The following is a 16,849-nucleotide window of genomic DNA, read 5'->3' as shown; positions in this document are numbered from 1 at the left end:
AAACAGTTTCCAAAAAGCAACTACTTTTGGGTTTCCTGATTAATTAAAAATTTTTTTTGCGTAGTTAATGATTCCAAAAAATATTTAAGGTAATAAATACTCAATAAATACTAAAAAAAATATTACAAAAGATTTTGTTGATAATAGAGATGATTACGATATTTTATATATTAACTTAATTTTTGGATTAGAAGATAAATAATGTAAATGTTCTTATCTACCTATACAAAAAGGAACTAAAGATACACAAAATATAATAGATACGGAAGTATCTTTAAGTAACGAGATGTTCAACTCATGTAACAAAAAATTACGAGATGATGATTTAATTACTTAGAACAGAGCTTTAACGATTTTCAAAAAAAGTATTAATAATAGTTGTCAGAGATTTTGAAGGTGTATGTAACACGAAAATATCTTTTAGAAATTAATTTTAGGAGGAAATTTCTGTCAGATTTTTCCATTTATAAAAAAAACAGGAATAAAATGATTATCATTAAAGTAACTATTAAATTATTATTTTTATCGATATTTGAAGTTTTTACTTTCCAAATCAGTATTCGTTTATATTAGAAGGAGGGGATATTAAATAATGTATGTTCTGAAATTTTTATCAATTTAAATAGTTGTTGGGTTAAGAATGTTATACTTATGTAACATTATAAGTGTACTAGTTTTTACAACGTATAAAAAGGTTGATAATTAAGACAATAATATTTATATTAACTTCCTAATACAAATGTAAAACAGTATGCGTAAAAGTTAAACACCACATGAACTAAGTTCAAAAATAAGTACAATAGTAATGCTAGTTAAAAATTTGAGTATATCAGACAGATTATGTGATAGAAATTTATTACGAATTACTAAATTATTAAAAAATAACGTAGAAGAAGGCAGAAAAGACCTAGGACGTCGCTCGTAGCCCTATTGATCACAAAAAGATGAAAATAATTTTCACTTCCCAAATGAAGAATGTTAAATATTTCAATAAAATTTCCCCTTTTGTCTTTAACCTAGAAATACGCAACGTACGATACATATATATTTACGTTCTAATTTAATGTCTTATTATTAAAAATACAAATTTCTAAAATAAATTAGTATTTAAGAACAACTTTTTTTTTAAATTGAAGATATTTAATGAAACTTAATAGTTATCAGACAAATGATATTTAATATCATTATGATCAGACATACAATAAAAAAATATTATTTCGTGCTTTTATCTCCTTCAGATGATTAACATCAAAAAGTCTTTCCGAACAATGTTTTCTATTTTTAAATTTATATCACGTTTTATTTAAATATAAATTTCATTATCATTTTTGCATCTTGGTAACGTGACGTACAACTGATCGAGCGAAAACAGTGGTTTTTTAAAATGTATTCCATTATTATTAAAACTTTGACCTTGAGATTTATTTATAGTCATAGAAAATGCTAAGACTAAAGGAAATTATTTTCTGTATAAAACAAAAGGTACTAATGACAAATTTCCTATATTCATAGTTATTTTTAGTATGAAAACTCTTTTTCTAATTTTTTTCTCTAGTTATAATTTTCGCTTGAATATTGTATTTATGTGATTTTGTATATTGTAGTCTCGTACTGTTACATAACATTTAACTATACGTAAATTTCGAATCAAAACAACAACTGTTAAAATTTTGAAATTTGGATCATTCAGAGGTAATGTAAGCCTTCACGAATTTTGTGTAGAAATTCAATGGAAAAATTTATATAAACATCACAATCAGATTCATCAACAACAGTGGTAATAGCAAAATCTATGCTGTGATAATTTTTTATTTTACTTTTTACATTATTTAGAATTTTATTCTTCAAAAAGTACGTATATCCTTTATAAAAAGTAAGTTTCACATTATTTATTAAAAAGTTATTGCCTTTACCGAAACATTGGCACAAATTTGAGTTATTTTTTCTATTTCTTTGGTACTTAAAATAATTCAATTTTCTCTCCTCTAATATCTAATAAAGATTTTGAAAATAATTTTTCAATGAAATGAATCTGAATATTAAGTTCTGTCATACAAAACAATGCCTAAAGATATAATAATTTAATACTTTCTTGCATAATCATGCTTCTTAAACTATTTTTTAAAATAAGAGAAATCTGTCTAAGACCATCTGCTAAAACAATTAACTTCTTTCAACAGTAGATATGTAACTCATATAAATCATTTAACGTTCTTTCAACTATTTCAAAGGCTTTTTTAGAGACCTTAAAAGCCTTATTTAATAGAATCTATTCTACTTCTCTCAATTTTTTTTCAGTTTCAAATTTCAAGAAATATTTTTTTAGATTGTTCAAGTCTAATGGTAAACAAAATATTCTATGCTGTTATGTAGAGGTACATTTTTTTTAAAATTTATTTTTGAGTTAAGGATTGATTTTAATTCAAGCGCTAGTTGCACTTTTCTGTTACATCTTTTCATTTTCTATCCGTTGGGTAAAGTTGCGGCTATTAAATAATACTGACGAGGTGGCACTATATAAATACCCATATCCTTACCAGAATGAAATATAACACAAATATTTTGCATCTTCCTGAGACATAAAGTTTCTAATTTCTCGTAAAAATTACGGCTGGTCTTGTTTTTCGAGCATATTTATCCATCTGCTTTTGGTTTCACAGCAATAGTAGAACATGGTAATGCCACATGTTCCGGTGACGATGCTGTCGACTGACACTTAAGTTCGGAACAATCCAGGAACGAAGTTTAAAAATTAAATTAATCACTTATAAACAAAGCGAAGATGTTAAAGAAAAACTAAGAGCAGCATGAGAGACTACCAATGATATATATAAGTTGTAAGATAGATAATTTTCCATGATTATACCCGAACCCAAAAATATCATATATGTGCCTATGCTAACTTCCTACTCATTCCAAATTCTGCCTTACATAACTCGAAATACAGAACAAAGACCCCACTAATAATAATACACTTCTTTTCAGTTTTAAGCGATTTTCCACCTAACGCGTATATCAAACAAGGGCCAAATGGCGACTTCTGGCTTTCATAACTCGAAATCCAGAACAAAGACCCCCCTAAAAATGATAAAAATTGTTTAGTATTAAATAACCAACAAATAAACATTAAGAAATCCAAAAAAAAACGATAGGACGGGTAAGTATTCAGCAATTCTCCACAATACACGTATATCAAAAACGGACAAATAGCCACTTTTGGCTTTTGAAACTCAAAAACTGAATAAAAGGCCCCGCTAAGAATGATACAAATTGTTAACTATTACATAAACAATGAATAAAAATTTCAATATACAACAAAAACGAAGAGGCGGCTAAGTTTTCAACGATTTTCCACCATACGCGAATATCCAAAACAGCCAAATTGCGCCTTCTGGCATTCAGAACTCTAAATCCAGAACAAAGGCCCTACTGAAAATGATACATATTGTTAACTATTATAAAAACAAAAAACATTGATTTAAAAATCCGAGAAAAAACGAAGAGGCGGGTATGTTTTCAGCGATTTTGCACCATACGCGTATATAAAAAAGGGGCAAATGGTAACTTCTGGCTTTCATAACTCGAAACCCAGAAGAAAGGCCCTACTTAAAATTAAGCCCACTATTCATTATTACATAAAAAATGAATAATTATTTAAAAATCCAAAAAAAATTGAAGGGGCAGGTAAGTTTTCAGCAATTTTCCACCTTACGTGTATATGAAAAAAGGGGAAATTGAGACTTCTAGGTTTTGTAACTGAATTCCAGACCTAAGGCCCCGCTAAAAATGACACACATTGTTTAATTTTATACAAAAAATAGATAATTATTTAAAAATTTGGAGAAAAAACGGAGGGGCGGGTAAGTTTTCGGCAATTTTCTACCATACGCATATATCGAGAACCGCCTAATTGCAACCTTTGGCTTTTGCAACTCAAAAACTAAATCGGAGGCCCCACTGAAAACAATACTCTTTGTTTATTATTTGAAAAACAATAGATGAAAATTTTTTATATAAATATTAACAATATGTGTCATTTTTAGCGGGACCTTCAATCTGAATTTCGAGTTATGAAAGCCAGAATTTGCAACTTGACCGTTATTGATATACACGTAAGCTGGAAAATCGCTAAAAACTAACCCACCCCTTTGTTTTTCTTGGATATCAAAACTTTTATATATTTTTTATGTAATAATAAACAATGATTATCATTTTCAGTAAGGCCTTCGATATAAATTTCAAGTTAAGAAAACCAGAAGTCGCAATCTGGCCGTTTTTGATGTACGCGTATGGTGGAAAATTGCTGAAAACTTATTCCCACCATTGTTTTTTTCAGATTTTCAAATTATTATGTATGGTACGTATAAAAATCAACATCATGTATTATTTTCAGCAGGGCCTTCGTACCAGATTTGAATTGACAAAACGTAGAAGTAGCAATGGTCCCTTTTCGATATACGCGTAAGGTGAAAAATCACTAAAAACTCACCCACTTCTTCGTTTTTTTAGGGATCTTATAATTTATATACATTTTTTAATTTCATAATAAGCAATGTGTATTATTTTCAGCGGGGCCTTCGTTCTGATTTTCGAGTTATGAAAGCCAGAAGTCGAACTTGAACGTTCTTAATATATTCGTATGGTGGAAAATCACTGAAAAATTTTCCATCTCTTCGTGTATTATATATGGTGGAAAATTGCTGAAAACTTACCCACCCCTTCGTTTTTTCTTTGATATTAAAATTTTAATACATTGTTTATGTAATAATAACCAATGCGCTTTACTTTTAGCGGGGCTTCAAATTTGGTTTTTGAGTTACAAAAAACAGAAGTCGCCATTTAGCCGTTTTCGATATACGTGTATGGTGAAAAATCGCTGAAAACATTCTCACCTCTTTGTTTTCTCTTGGATATTAGAGGTTTTATACATCATTTACGTATTACCAATTCATATGCATCATTTTTAGCGGGGCCTTTGATTTGGTTTTTTAGTTACAAAAAACAGAAGTCTTAATTTGGCCGTTTTCAATATACGCGTATATTCGAAAATCGCTGAAAACTTACCCACCCTTTCGTTTTCTCGGATTTTTGAATTATTGTTCATTTTCCACATAAAAATAAACAATGTGTATTTTTTCAGCGGGGCCTTGGTTCTAGATTTCGAGTTATGAAAGCCATTAGTCGCAATTTGGCCGTTTTAGATATACGCGTACGGTGGAAAGTCGTTGGAAACTTAACCACCCTTTTGTTTTTTCTCGGATTTTTAGATCATTTTTTATTGTTTATATAATAATAAACAATGGGTATCATTTTCAGCGGGGCCCTGGTTCTGAATTTAAAGTTACAAAACCTGAAAGTCACAATTTGCCTGTTTTCCATGTACGAGTAAGGTGAAAAATTACTGAAAACTTACATGCCTCTTGGTTTTTTTTTTTGGATGTTAAAATTTTTATACATTATTTATGTAATAATTAACAATGTGTATTATTTTTAGCGGGGACTTCGATTTGGTTTTCGAGTTACAAAAGCCAGAAGTCGCAACTTAGTCGTTTTTGATACACGCCTATAATGGAAAATCGGAAGTAAATTATTCGCCCCTTTGTGTTTTTGGATATTAAAATTTTTATAATTTGTTTATGTTATAATAGACAATGTGTATTATTTTCAGCCGGGCCTTCGTTCTAAATTTTGAGTTATGAAAGCCAGAAGTCGGAATGAGGAGGAAGTTAGCATAGGCACATATATGATATTTTTGGGTTCGGGTATAATTATGAAAAATTATCCTTTTTACGACTTATATATATTATTAGTAGTTTTTTATGCTACTCTTAGGTGTTCTGTAACATCTTTGCTCCATTTACAAGTGGTTAATTTAATTTTCAAATTTCGTTTCTGGGACGTTCCAAACTTTAGTGTCATGCTGTCGACGTGTACCAACTATAAAACATACTTTATGGCCAGAGAAATTAAGCATAATTTTATCATTTTCATAGCGTATTTGAATATTCTTATTTTTACTTGATATCAGGGATGACTGAAATTCCATACTAAGACAATAAGGTAAAGTGAACAGAACATTTTAAACTTTTTTTTAGAGAACAGTATAGAACCCGTAAATTGATTAACAGTGTCTTCTAAATGTTATTCGATTTCAGCAGGGCTATCCATGCCCCCTCTTCTTATGCCCCCTCCCGTATATTTAAACTCACCCTCCTCAGCTGCCTTTCAAAACAAGGCAAAACTCTATTAATTTTTAGGTAAAACCACCCCAATGGCATATTACGTCACTAGGGTACAAAGTACAAACATGAGCACCTGAAGGGCTCGCTTGTTGTAGGTTGGTGCCCGAGTCACGCATTATGTTATTCTTACCAAGGGTGCAAAGTGCAATTTCGCACCCGTGGGCACACTTTGCGGACAGTAAATCACTTTGGGCATTAGGGCAGAAAAGTACTTTGGGCCCGGAGGGCGCAAAAAACTCTTCTGCCCGTGGATTCAAAGTGATTACAAGAGCTCAAAGTGTGACCCGAGGGTGCAAAGAGGCAGTTGCACTTTGTGCCCATAATAGGAAATGAAATCTCTTATTACACTTCCCTCTGCCACACCCGCTGCCAATTAATTTGTTTTTACGCCTGCTCATCTCCTTAATTTCCTTTTTTACGCTTCTCTTAGATTTTTTTAACCTTTACAAAACAAGAAAAAACTGTTTTTATTTTCAAGTGAGATAAACTTGATAAAATTTTTTAGTACCGCCTCAGCCCCCCGCACCGCTACATAATTTGTTCTTGCAATTACTTGCCCTTCTCCTACCATTTTGTTTACACTTTTTTCTTGCCCCCCTTAGCCTCTAACGCCTCTCCAAAAATTTGTTATTACGACTGCTCACTCCCCTTCATTGTCTTTTCACGCTTTTCTTGCCCCCACCCCTTTAGCCCCCTCTCATAAGAAGTCTAAATTAACTTTCTTTTCACGTAAGGTTTATCAAATACAATCTTAATCAACGGTTACTCATAATATTAGTCCGATTTAGTATATTGTAATCGATTTTTTCCACACCACCAATAAGGCTAATTGACGGGTGCGTTGATTTTTTTGTTGTTATGTAGATACATATACGACATGATATACGTACGGAAATTAGAAAATTTTATATTAAAATAAAATAATAACAACAATGAAAATCATCGCCAATTAGTCTTTTTGTGGAACCATAAATTGTACCCTATATTGAAGATGACGTTTACAATATAATATATAAATAAAGAGTAGTCCATCAAAAAATATCGCAACATCAATCAAAGGAGCAGTTGGTTAGCATTTTTTCCGTAGAACATAATTAAACTACTTAAAAAAATTGTGGAGAAAAAAGAAAGGTTTTTTTTACTTATTTTAACATTGTGTTACGTGTCACTTTAAATTACTATTATATATCTATGAGTTTATATTTAGGCTAGCAGCCCCCCCGTCTTGGCTTCACCCGAGACTTACTAAATAAAACACCGTAGTGTGTTGACATGTAATGTGAAACATTTTCAGTCAAAAATTTTACACATATTCCTAATACATCTCAGAACAAAAATCTTCTTATTAGAAACATATTTTTTCGGAATCCATATAGTTTATTTGATCAAATAATAAGGTGTTAAAATTCAAAAAAATAATTATGCTGAAAAGTACCGTGCATTCTTTATGCCATAAAATAATTGGTGGCCATAAGAAGCCGTTGATTTACAGTTTTTTTCGTGTAATTCACGAAAACGGCTATTTTTCAAAGCTGTTAAGATTTTAAACCCCCAAAAAATTTATATTAAAAGAAATTTTTTTCTCTCATATTTCACAACTTTATTACCAGAGCAACAAAGTCCTGGACCTTAAACCCTACATTTTTATTGCCACAAAAACACAAATACATTTTCTACTCGTTAAAAAATCTGAAGTAGGATCTTTAAAGATTTCAGAGATTGCTGTGAGGGTACAATGAAAAGCTGATCACTCACGTAATGGACTTTTTAGTTGTCGATTTTGACGCTGCTGTTTCAATCGCGATAAATTTTCTGCGTCAGTTTCTTGACGCCTAAATAAAATTGTATTTATTAGATACACTTGAAGTTTTTCTTCCAATTCACCCTCTTGCGACTTTTGGCATGCTTAAAATTTTTGTGACCCCCAAAAAGCTGTTTTCTGTCACCTTTGTTAAGTTTTCATATATTTGTTGGCAAGGTAGTTCGACGTCCGACGCCCTAAAAAAGACCGGTGAGCTTCTTAAGTGAACTCTTTCTTGACTGCAGTTAACAGCAATTGTGACTGCCTGGATACCTCAGGGTTATCTTCTCTGGCTTGCTGTTGAAGACCCAGACTGATTGGGAGAAAAATTACAAAGTCCGAAGCTTTGGGGCTAGTTGTAGTGCTCTTTCCCAACGTCTCCTGGTATAACGTCGAAGACGTTGGAGTCTAAAGCACCTTTTTTATTTGCAGATTCGTTGGGGACGCGACGACCAAGAAGGTAGCCGTTGTGGCTGCCCGTGCCCCTCAGAGCTGTTTTCCCTTGCTTACATTTGTAGCCACAAATTCTTTAACTGCACCAGGTGGGATGGTGGGACTGCCACACAACTCTAAAGAGTTGGTGCAGATTGTGCTCTGGCTAGATATGTCTCCTGGTATTGTGGCAGAGACGGCATCGGTTGGAATTAATTTTTTTTTTTTGATCGCACTCGTCGAGATTCAGGGTGAATGGACACCTAGGTCCCTTCCCCCATAGAGAAGAGTGTCGTCCGTAACCGGGATACCCAGCTGCAAGACTATCATCAGCATTCTCTATACAGCTCGTTGAACTGCCAAAGCTCAACTACATCACTATCGAGACGCTCCGGCCTATTATAACCACACTTATTTAATTATGTTGCAGGTAGCTTCGATTTTATGTCGACATCACCTAGCGGATTTTACTGAACTAAAGTGAAAAGCTGGCGTATTTTTGCAAAACTTTGAGCTCATTTATTGCTACTTTTATTAAATTTTTCAAGATAGAAACTATACTAAAACCATCTAGGAAGTATCATGAATCAGTGTGCAAAATTTCAGCAAAATCGGTTCAGTAGTTTTCGCGGTTAGCGATTACAATGGTCTTAGAGACTTCGCTTTATATATTAGTAAGATAAGGTGTTACGTCCAAACTTTTATAAGGCAAGGGCGGAACTCGTAGATTCGTTCTACAAACAAATAAATTTAATTTTTGTTCTTTAGGAACCAGCTCTCGGCTCAAAGGCCTTATTAGCTATTACCTACAGTACACTTTTTTTTTAAATTGGTGTCTCGACGTTGTGGTGTTAGGTTTCACCAAGCTATATATATCGAGTGGTGTAGGCCGAGCTGGCATTGACCAACTGTTTGAGTTTATGTCTTATGTTATACAGTAGTAGCATATCTTATTATTTTTTTTGTATCTCACGTCCTTGTAAGAGTTTTCGTCATATGTTGTCTATTTAAATTTTCCTTGATATTCAATTCATTTGTCAAAGTTAGAGTTATGTTTCTAAAATTTTGAATCTTGGAATGTTTCATATAATTTAATGGTTGGAATTTTTTGAATTAAGAAAGTAAATTTTAATCAACAATCAAATTATGTCTTATCTGATGATTCAATGAATTTAGAATAGCAGGAAATAGTTGATTTTACTAATAATATAAATTCCAAAGTTCAGATTCGCATTAACAATGTTCATACAAGTGATAGTTTTTCTTAACTTCACTTACTTTTATAATCGTTTGTTAGCCGCTGTTTGCGCGCACGCAGTCACAAGATCTTACAAATCTTGTGCCGCACGATCCAATCGATCAAAATTGAAATTTTATGTAAAATAGGCTTTATGTTTATTCCAAAAATTTTTACCAAAAATATTTTATGAATGTAAAAACCATGGAAAAATTTGTCTCAATTGATAAGACAACATGACGGTGGTAGTTTCTTTAAATATATTCCAGTTTGACAGTCGCATTCCATGAATACGATTGCTACAGTGGTATCTTTACATGTTTAACGAATGATTATATTATACATTCTTAAATCTTCTAATGACAGCATAGTTTTTACTTTGTTTTGTGTTAATTATAATCAGAAGCGTTCATTATCTTTTGGAGAAACAATAATTAATTTTCCGACAGCAGTATTTAATTGATTTAATTAATTTTAGGTAAATTCTAAAATGAATCAAAACCTTCTTGGGAGTTGGCATGCACAGTGCATAGGGGGCGAAGCCTACTAGTAGATATACTAATGAGGCTTTGCCCCCGGAGCACTCGCCCCACCAACCCCTTTCTTATTCAACTTAAAAGAAAAGTCTCTAAATTTAATATGTTAGAGAGGAAAGGCTGGTGCCCATAAATTCATAAGCAACAAGAGTTTCATATATATTTCATCTACATCGTGAAGCACTAGTTGTGTATTTATTAGTAATTGTTCACACACCTTGGAGGTACCACTGCGGTGCGTTCAGAATTTTTTTCTGGAACTTTTTGCTATGTTTAGAGGAAAAACGTGTGTTAAGCTTTGCTCATTTTAGGAAGTTTCAAATAATTTAAATTTAACTAAAAAAAAGACTCTTCAAATTTCATGTTAAATGTTAATACTATAATAAATTACCAAGTAATTTAATAAATAAAAATTATCATTATATGTTATAAAATTTGTTGATCGTATGGAAAACACTTTTAACGAAGTAAAGCTTTTAACTGACTTGGTAATCCAAACAATAACTTTTTATTTTCTTTTATGTTTTTTATAAAATAATCATACAAACTTAAATAATTTTACCATTTTATGAATTCACCTAAAAAATTAGTATTCAAAGAAATGTAATAATGAGATTAACATATTAAGTATAAGCTAGATTTACAATAATTTTTTTATAAATTAAACGTTTCTTTTTAAACTATATTTTGAGTTTTAAATATCTGATTTGATTTATTTCGAGTTGAAATGTTATTCGGATTTTGAACTCTTAAAAAAGCTACATATGCTTGACCGTGTAAAAAAAATGATTTTTCATAATAGATCCCAACATTATCAAAACTTTGATCTGAGTCCTAATTATTGTCATGGGAAATGCAGGTACCAAAGGAAATTGTTCTCGATCAAGTATAAAAGGTAGTGAAGAAAAATTTTCTGTGTTTAAAGTTTCAACTACGATTGAAGTATTTTCTGATATAATTTTATTAATATTTTTTATTTTATAAATATTATTACATTGTTTATTATTCCTTTTCTTATACTCCAAATAACCATTTGATTTCAAGACAGTATTTTTAGTAGACATCTTTGAAAAATTTTTCTTACGAAATCCTTAAGTTTTTTGAATACATAAACTACTGTTTGTATGTGGACCGTGAAGCATATGTTTTATAACTTATTTTTTTCAATGTTTGTTATTCAATAGGATTTTAGTAGATGTGTACTTGCTGATGTGTTCATTTGTATGTCATTTATAATTTGGATTTAAGATTTAAATAATATGTGCATGAGGTAAAACGCGTTTTTAAAATTCTATTGTGCAAACATGAGCTATTACGTTACAAAAAATCTCATTTTTTATTATTTTATCTAATAAAAGTTCCACTTTTGTTTTGAATAATCAGACTATTAGGTTTTGGAAATCATTTGGAGTAGTGTATAGAGAAAATTTCAAAAGTATTTATTTCATTTAGGATTTTTCATTTGGGACGCGTCACAATTATGTAAAAATCTGGTCTTCTAAATTTTCTCATGATGGCCATAGCGTCTTGATAATGTTGCTAAATATACCTAGGACTGCCAACGTACGTAGAAAGTAGTAAATATAAGCTTTCTAATCGAGCTTTGTTTCTAAATATTCATATTTGTTAGATGCATATGATGACAAATGATCTAAGATACCTTGATAACTTTTGATTCGTAAGTGTTTTTACTTATTTCGGAAAAATTTCATGCTATTGTTTTGTATCATGACATAAGCACGTAAAAAAGTTGTTGAGTTTGATTTTCTTTAGTACAATAGGCGAAATTTTTTTTTCATTTGGTACATAAAGTTAATCGAAATATGTAATGCTGTAACGTAATTAGATTGGAAAGTAGAATTGACAGCTATTAAGAAGTGGTTATTGCTGAATTAAACAAATAGTTTTTTTGTACCTAAAATATCAAATGATAAGCACTTAATGCTGTTAACAGCCAATTCGACACTCAATTATACCGTGGCTGAAATATTAGATCTGAGACTAATGGCTACAACTTTTTAACACACTTACTTAACTAATCAGACATGGGTCTAAAAAGCCTATCAGACATGTGGTACTTCTAACTGGCTGACCAGACTTATTATTCTTGAGTATCAGACTTTTTAACATACGTGCCAATTATATAGCATTAATATCTTTTTATCGGCATACAACTTTGTGGAGTGATTGCGGGGCGGCTGTAGGGCAGCGCGGGGGGCTTTTAACATGCCTGCCTACTATAAAGCATCCATATCTCTTTATCAACATACATCTCTGCGAGGAGGTTGCGGGGCAGCTGAGGGGTGGCACGCAGTGGCACGAGTCAGTACGGGGCGGTGCGGGGTGGATTTTTTTTTTTTTTTTTTTTTTTTTTTTTTTTTTTTTTTTTTTTTTATCCAATTGAAATAAGCAATATTTAAGAAGCACAGGGTGGCGAGGGGCGAGGCGGGGTGGCTAGTAGGCATAGGGACTTAAAAACAAGTGTATAATATAGGAAGATGTATATAATTTAAGGATGCTAATTATTGTTGGTATTCGTTTTTTTATTCGACATACTTTTTCTTATACTTTAAACAAGATAATGAAGTTTTCGAAAATTAATTAATTTTCTTATGGACAATGTTAATAAAGTTTAAAAATAAAACCGTTTTTAGGTTCCTGTAAACCCAACAAGAATTCCATTCACACAGCAGTACTCATACAAGATATTTTCAGACAGTATACATTTGTGAACAAATCTCTCTAATAAGATCTCAGCCCCATTTTTGTTAAATTCAAAATGGTTTTGATGTTAGCTATCTTTTACGACGTATTTATGTCTTAACAGGTACATTGTGTTCCTAAAAATACACTAACGTCAAACATATTATTTTAGTCTATAATTTCCTTATGAGGTTTAAAGAATGCCAAAGACAGATTTATTTTTAAACTTAAATTAACAGTAACTGTAAGAACATTAATTTTATGCTTGAAGTTTAGTTTAATAGTATTACTAACATACATACACATAATTCTTTATAATATCCGTACTCTCACCAAATTGCAGCCCTTTAAAGTTACATTTATATACTTGTGAATGGTACATTATGTCACTCTAAATGCAAGAAAGAATGTAATAATTCTCAAACAAATAGTCGGTAAAATTTACTAAGACTTCACACTTTTAGATACATTAATGTTGCTTATAAAAACTAACAACACAATAAAATAAGAAATTAAATGCATATATTTATGTGAGTCGTTTAATTAATGTAGTTATATTTTTATTTCAGACTCCGAAAGCTTTCACAATTGTGCAAAAAGTAAAAACTACAGTATCTAAAAACAACATAAATGAATACATAAAAAAACTGAACAATGCATAACTGTTTGCTAGAGTTGAATAATTCACGTTAGATAAATATAAAGTTATACCACCTATTTAATAATTATTACTTGTATATACTTTTTTTCATATATTTTTGTTGAAGATACTAAATATAATTTTATTAGGTTATTATGACGTAGCGTAATATAATTTTTAGTCAGCAGCTATGTTCTATGTGATCTAGGAGTTGCAGTGTACCAAAACAGCTGTAATAATTTTTATGATAATAAACGTATATTTAAATCATAGAAAACTTGAATAATTTTATTGAATACCCAGACAAATTTTCATTGTAGTACAAGGACAGTATAACTGATAATTTGGCAATATCGAGGTTGGTCTCAACAACTTTTTAGGGCTAAAAAATTACTATTTTAAGAGGGCTTTTGCTAAAAAAAATAATTTTTCCGCCCTCGGGTGGTTTTGGGAGGCTGGTACTTTCTCGGGCAAAAAAGCAGTTTGCCGATACTCGTTCGAAAAGTCTCCTTTACGAATCTCGTTACGGACCTCGCCTTCGGCTCAGGCCACAAACCTCTCGGTTCGCAAACAAAGACTTTTCAAACTCGTAGGAAAACTACTATTTCCCTACTGAGATTTACGTATGTATTAAAAATTAATGTTTAAAATACACTTAAATAGATACTAATAAAATTCACAATCTCATTAACTTTCATTACTTACCCCTTCATTTCCCAGGAACTGTATGGTAGGGCATAAACTGATTTTGTTCTGAAAAAAGCACAAGTATTTTTAATTACAGCGTTAGTCTTACGTGCAGAGAGGTAAGCAGGTTTTTAGCTCAAAAATTAAAAAATATATATACAAATACGTGCTTTGAACTGAAATCAGTAGAAAATTGAACATACAGATTGATTTTGTACATGTTACTATGCGGCTTACGAGGCCTCTTTACTATACAATACATACGCATTAATGCAATGCGCCAATACCAACTTTTAAATCACACTCTTTATGGTTCAAACAAACAGAAATATATGAGCAAATTTCGAAAAACTTTAAAATTAGAGGCAGAAAATGAAAACTCTTAAGTTTGGATCACATTTACAAAATATAATACAAAGTCATGTTGTTAAGGATAAACACAAATAAATGTATGTTCATCGTTTTTTATAAAGTTACATAACATCATTTTACAGTTACGCTAGGATTAACTTTGAAGATCAATTTAATTATTGGTTGCAAATAAGCTTGAACAACACTGGGATCATATTCTAATGATTCAGATACTTGGTCATCTTTTAAATACTTACATAAATAGTTTTATTACAAAAAAACTATAATGCTTACTTCATGATATTTTTAAAAATCATTAAAATTAAATGTTACTGTTGCGTAGGATTCTATGGTCTTGGGGTGCGCACGAAGTAAATAGTCGAGGAACTAGTATCAACGTCTTTATTAATGCAAAAACGAGAGAAGAGCGCGTCGCGTGTGTACGACCTTCGTCCTTGACGGTTCCAGCCAGAGAGAGCGCTCCTTTCAGCATCCTATCGGCTTATCGCTTTGCTCTCTCCCACTACAATCATCTGTAGTAGGCCCCAAAAAGAGGGGGCGCACGTACGTGTAGCTATGATATCGTACGTGACACGTCCGAGGCCGCGCCGCTATCGTCCTCGATGGCGATTTCCCTTTTTAATTTACATGTTTGTGCTAGAGTAATGTTCGTGTAATGTTGTTTATATTGTATGTGAGATTTCTAACGTAGGAGTAAAAAGGTTGAGAGAAAAAAAAAAAAACATGTCCTTGTTCCTGCTTTACACAAATTCGCTAAATTGTTTTTTTGTGTAAGCATTTATTGTTTTTGTTCACGCTCTTCTCCCTTTATAATATAGTGCAATATTGCAAAATTCTCATTTATAAATTAATAGAGTGTAATAATCTTCAAGTTATTTCTACTAATTATTAACTAAATATTTAATCCCACTGTAGGTTATCCATGTTAAACTTGTAAAATATGGCATAACAGTATGTTATAATGTATCGTATAATATTACTTATTTTCCTACTGTTGATTCGATCTTTCTTTTAATGTTTTTGATTCGTGTTATTGTTACAGTTGGCTGTGCTACGAGCCTGTTAGATATTTTCACATAATGCATTTTTGTTCGTAAATATGGTAACTTAATTATAATAAACAAACGTAACCGAGATTTATGTATGTATACAAAATTTAATTAAAAATTATTTCCTTTTTTTTTTTTATATATATATATATATCCTCTTATGCACGAGGACGTTTTGTTTTTTCAGCTGCCGGAGGTGCACTTCTGACCGCTAGGCGTACTTGGTTTTGCGATGCGACTGGTCTTTGTATGGTCTGTAGCATTATTGGTTGCGCTGTCACTGCACCCGCCGCTGCGCCTTCGCTTCCGGAACGGTTCCTTCTACCTGTAAGCATTCTAGCCAAATTTAGTATTAAGGGGCCCCCCCATTTTAGGAACCCGAACGAATTTACCGCCGTGCCTAATAATATTTCCGCCACCGTCCACGGTTAACCCTTGTAGCCTGACAGTTCTCCTTTTATTTGCACTTCCTCGTATTCGTATGCTGGGTGATACACTCCACCGTAATGGTTTCTTATTTCGTATATCCTTCTCTATTCCCGCGGGTATATTCTTGTTTTTGACATCTTTTAAGAACCGCAGTAGAGAGAGTGAGGGGCGAGAAAAGAGAGCGGTTGGCTGTGTCGTCTTTGTTAACGTTCTATTTTCCTACATCTACGCTCACGCACATATATGTACCTGGAAGGTGCTTTACTCGACTATGACGCTACCCAATGCATTTACCATTCAAGAACCGTGTGCTTATTTTCAGTTGCGAGTGTGGCACTCTCTTTACAGATTTCTGTTTTCTCACACGCTATACAGTATACATAAATCTATTTCTCGCTATTTTACTACGACTACGCTTCCTTGTTGCCACATGCCTAATATTTTCTTACTCTGTCTTTATTATTTTTATAATTTTTTTTTTTATATTTCTCATTCTTGTTGGTAATTCAATAAGTACACTTTATTAACACATTTAATTATTATTATACTCCAACAGAGGCGAGTCCGCGAAGATTGTCAATCTTGTGCCCGAGGCTCAATTGGCTTATATTAGTCTGTCCGATTTTCTGTTCGTAAAATTTTCCGCTCCCTTCCTTCCGTTCTTGTGTGTCATGTATGGAAAAGGAATTATGATGGAGCCTTATAGATTTCGATAATCCGA

At 31.9% G+C, this 16,849-nt stretch overlaps 1 protein-coding gene across 2 annotated transcripts in view; it reads right to left on the bottom strand.

Moving 5' to 3' along the window:
* Positions 1–16,849, bottom strand: part of Su(Tpl) (Suppressor of Triplolethal) — a 415,814-nt gene that overhangs the window by 301,854 nt on the left and 97,111 nt on the right. For both annotated transcript variants that reach the window (XM_089594169.1, XM_089594170.1), the window contains exon 2: positions 14,297–14,344. In XM_089594169.1, coding sequence (XP_089450295.1) covers positions 14,297–14,344 — 48 coding nt within the window. The remainder of the gene's footprint in view (positions 1–14,296; positions 14,345–16,849) is intronic.

This window comes from Copidosoma floridanum, unplaced genomic scaffold, assembly GCF_036245765.1.
Source record: "Copidosoma floridanum isolate Cflo_tuat_1 unplaced genomic scaffold, Cflo_Japanese_pri ptg000021l, whole genome shotgun sequence".
NCBI classification, from domain to species: domain Eukaryota; kingdom Metazoa; phylum Arthropoda; class Insecta; order Hymenoptera; family Encyrtidae; genus Copidosoma; species Copidosoma floridanum.
Note: the sequence above shows the minus strand (reverse complement) of the source record. Positions and strands in the feature narration are given on the sequence as shown.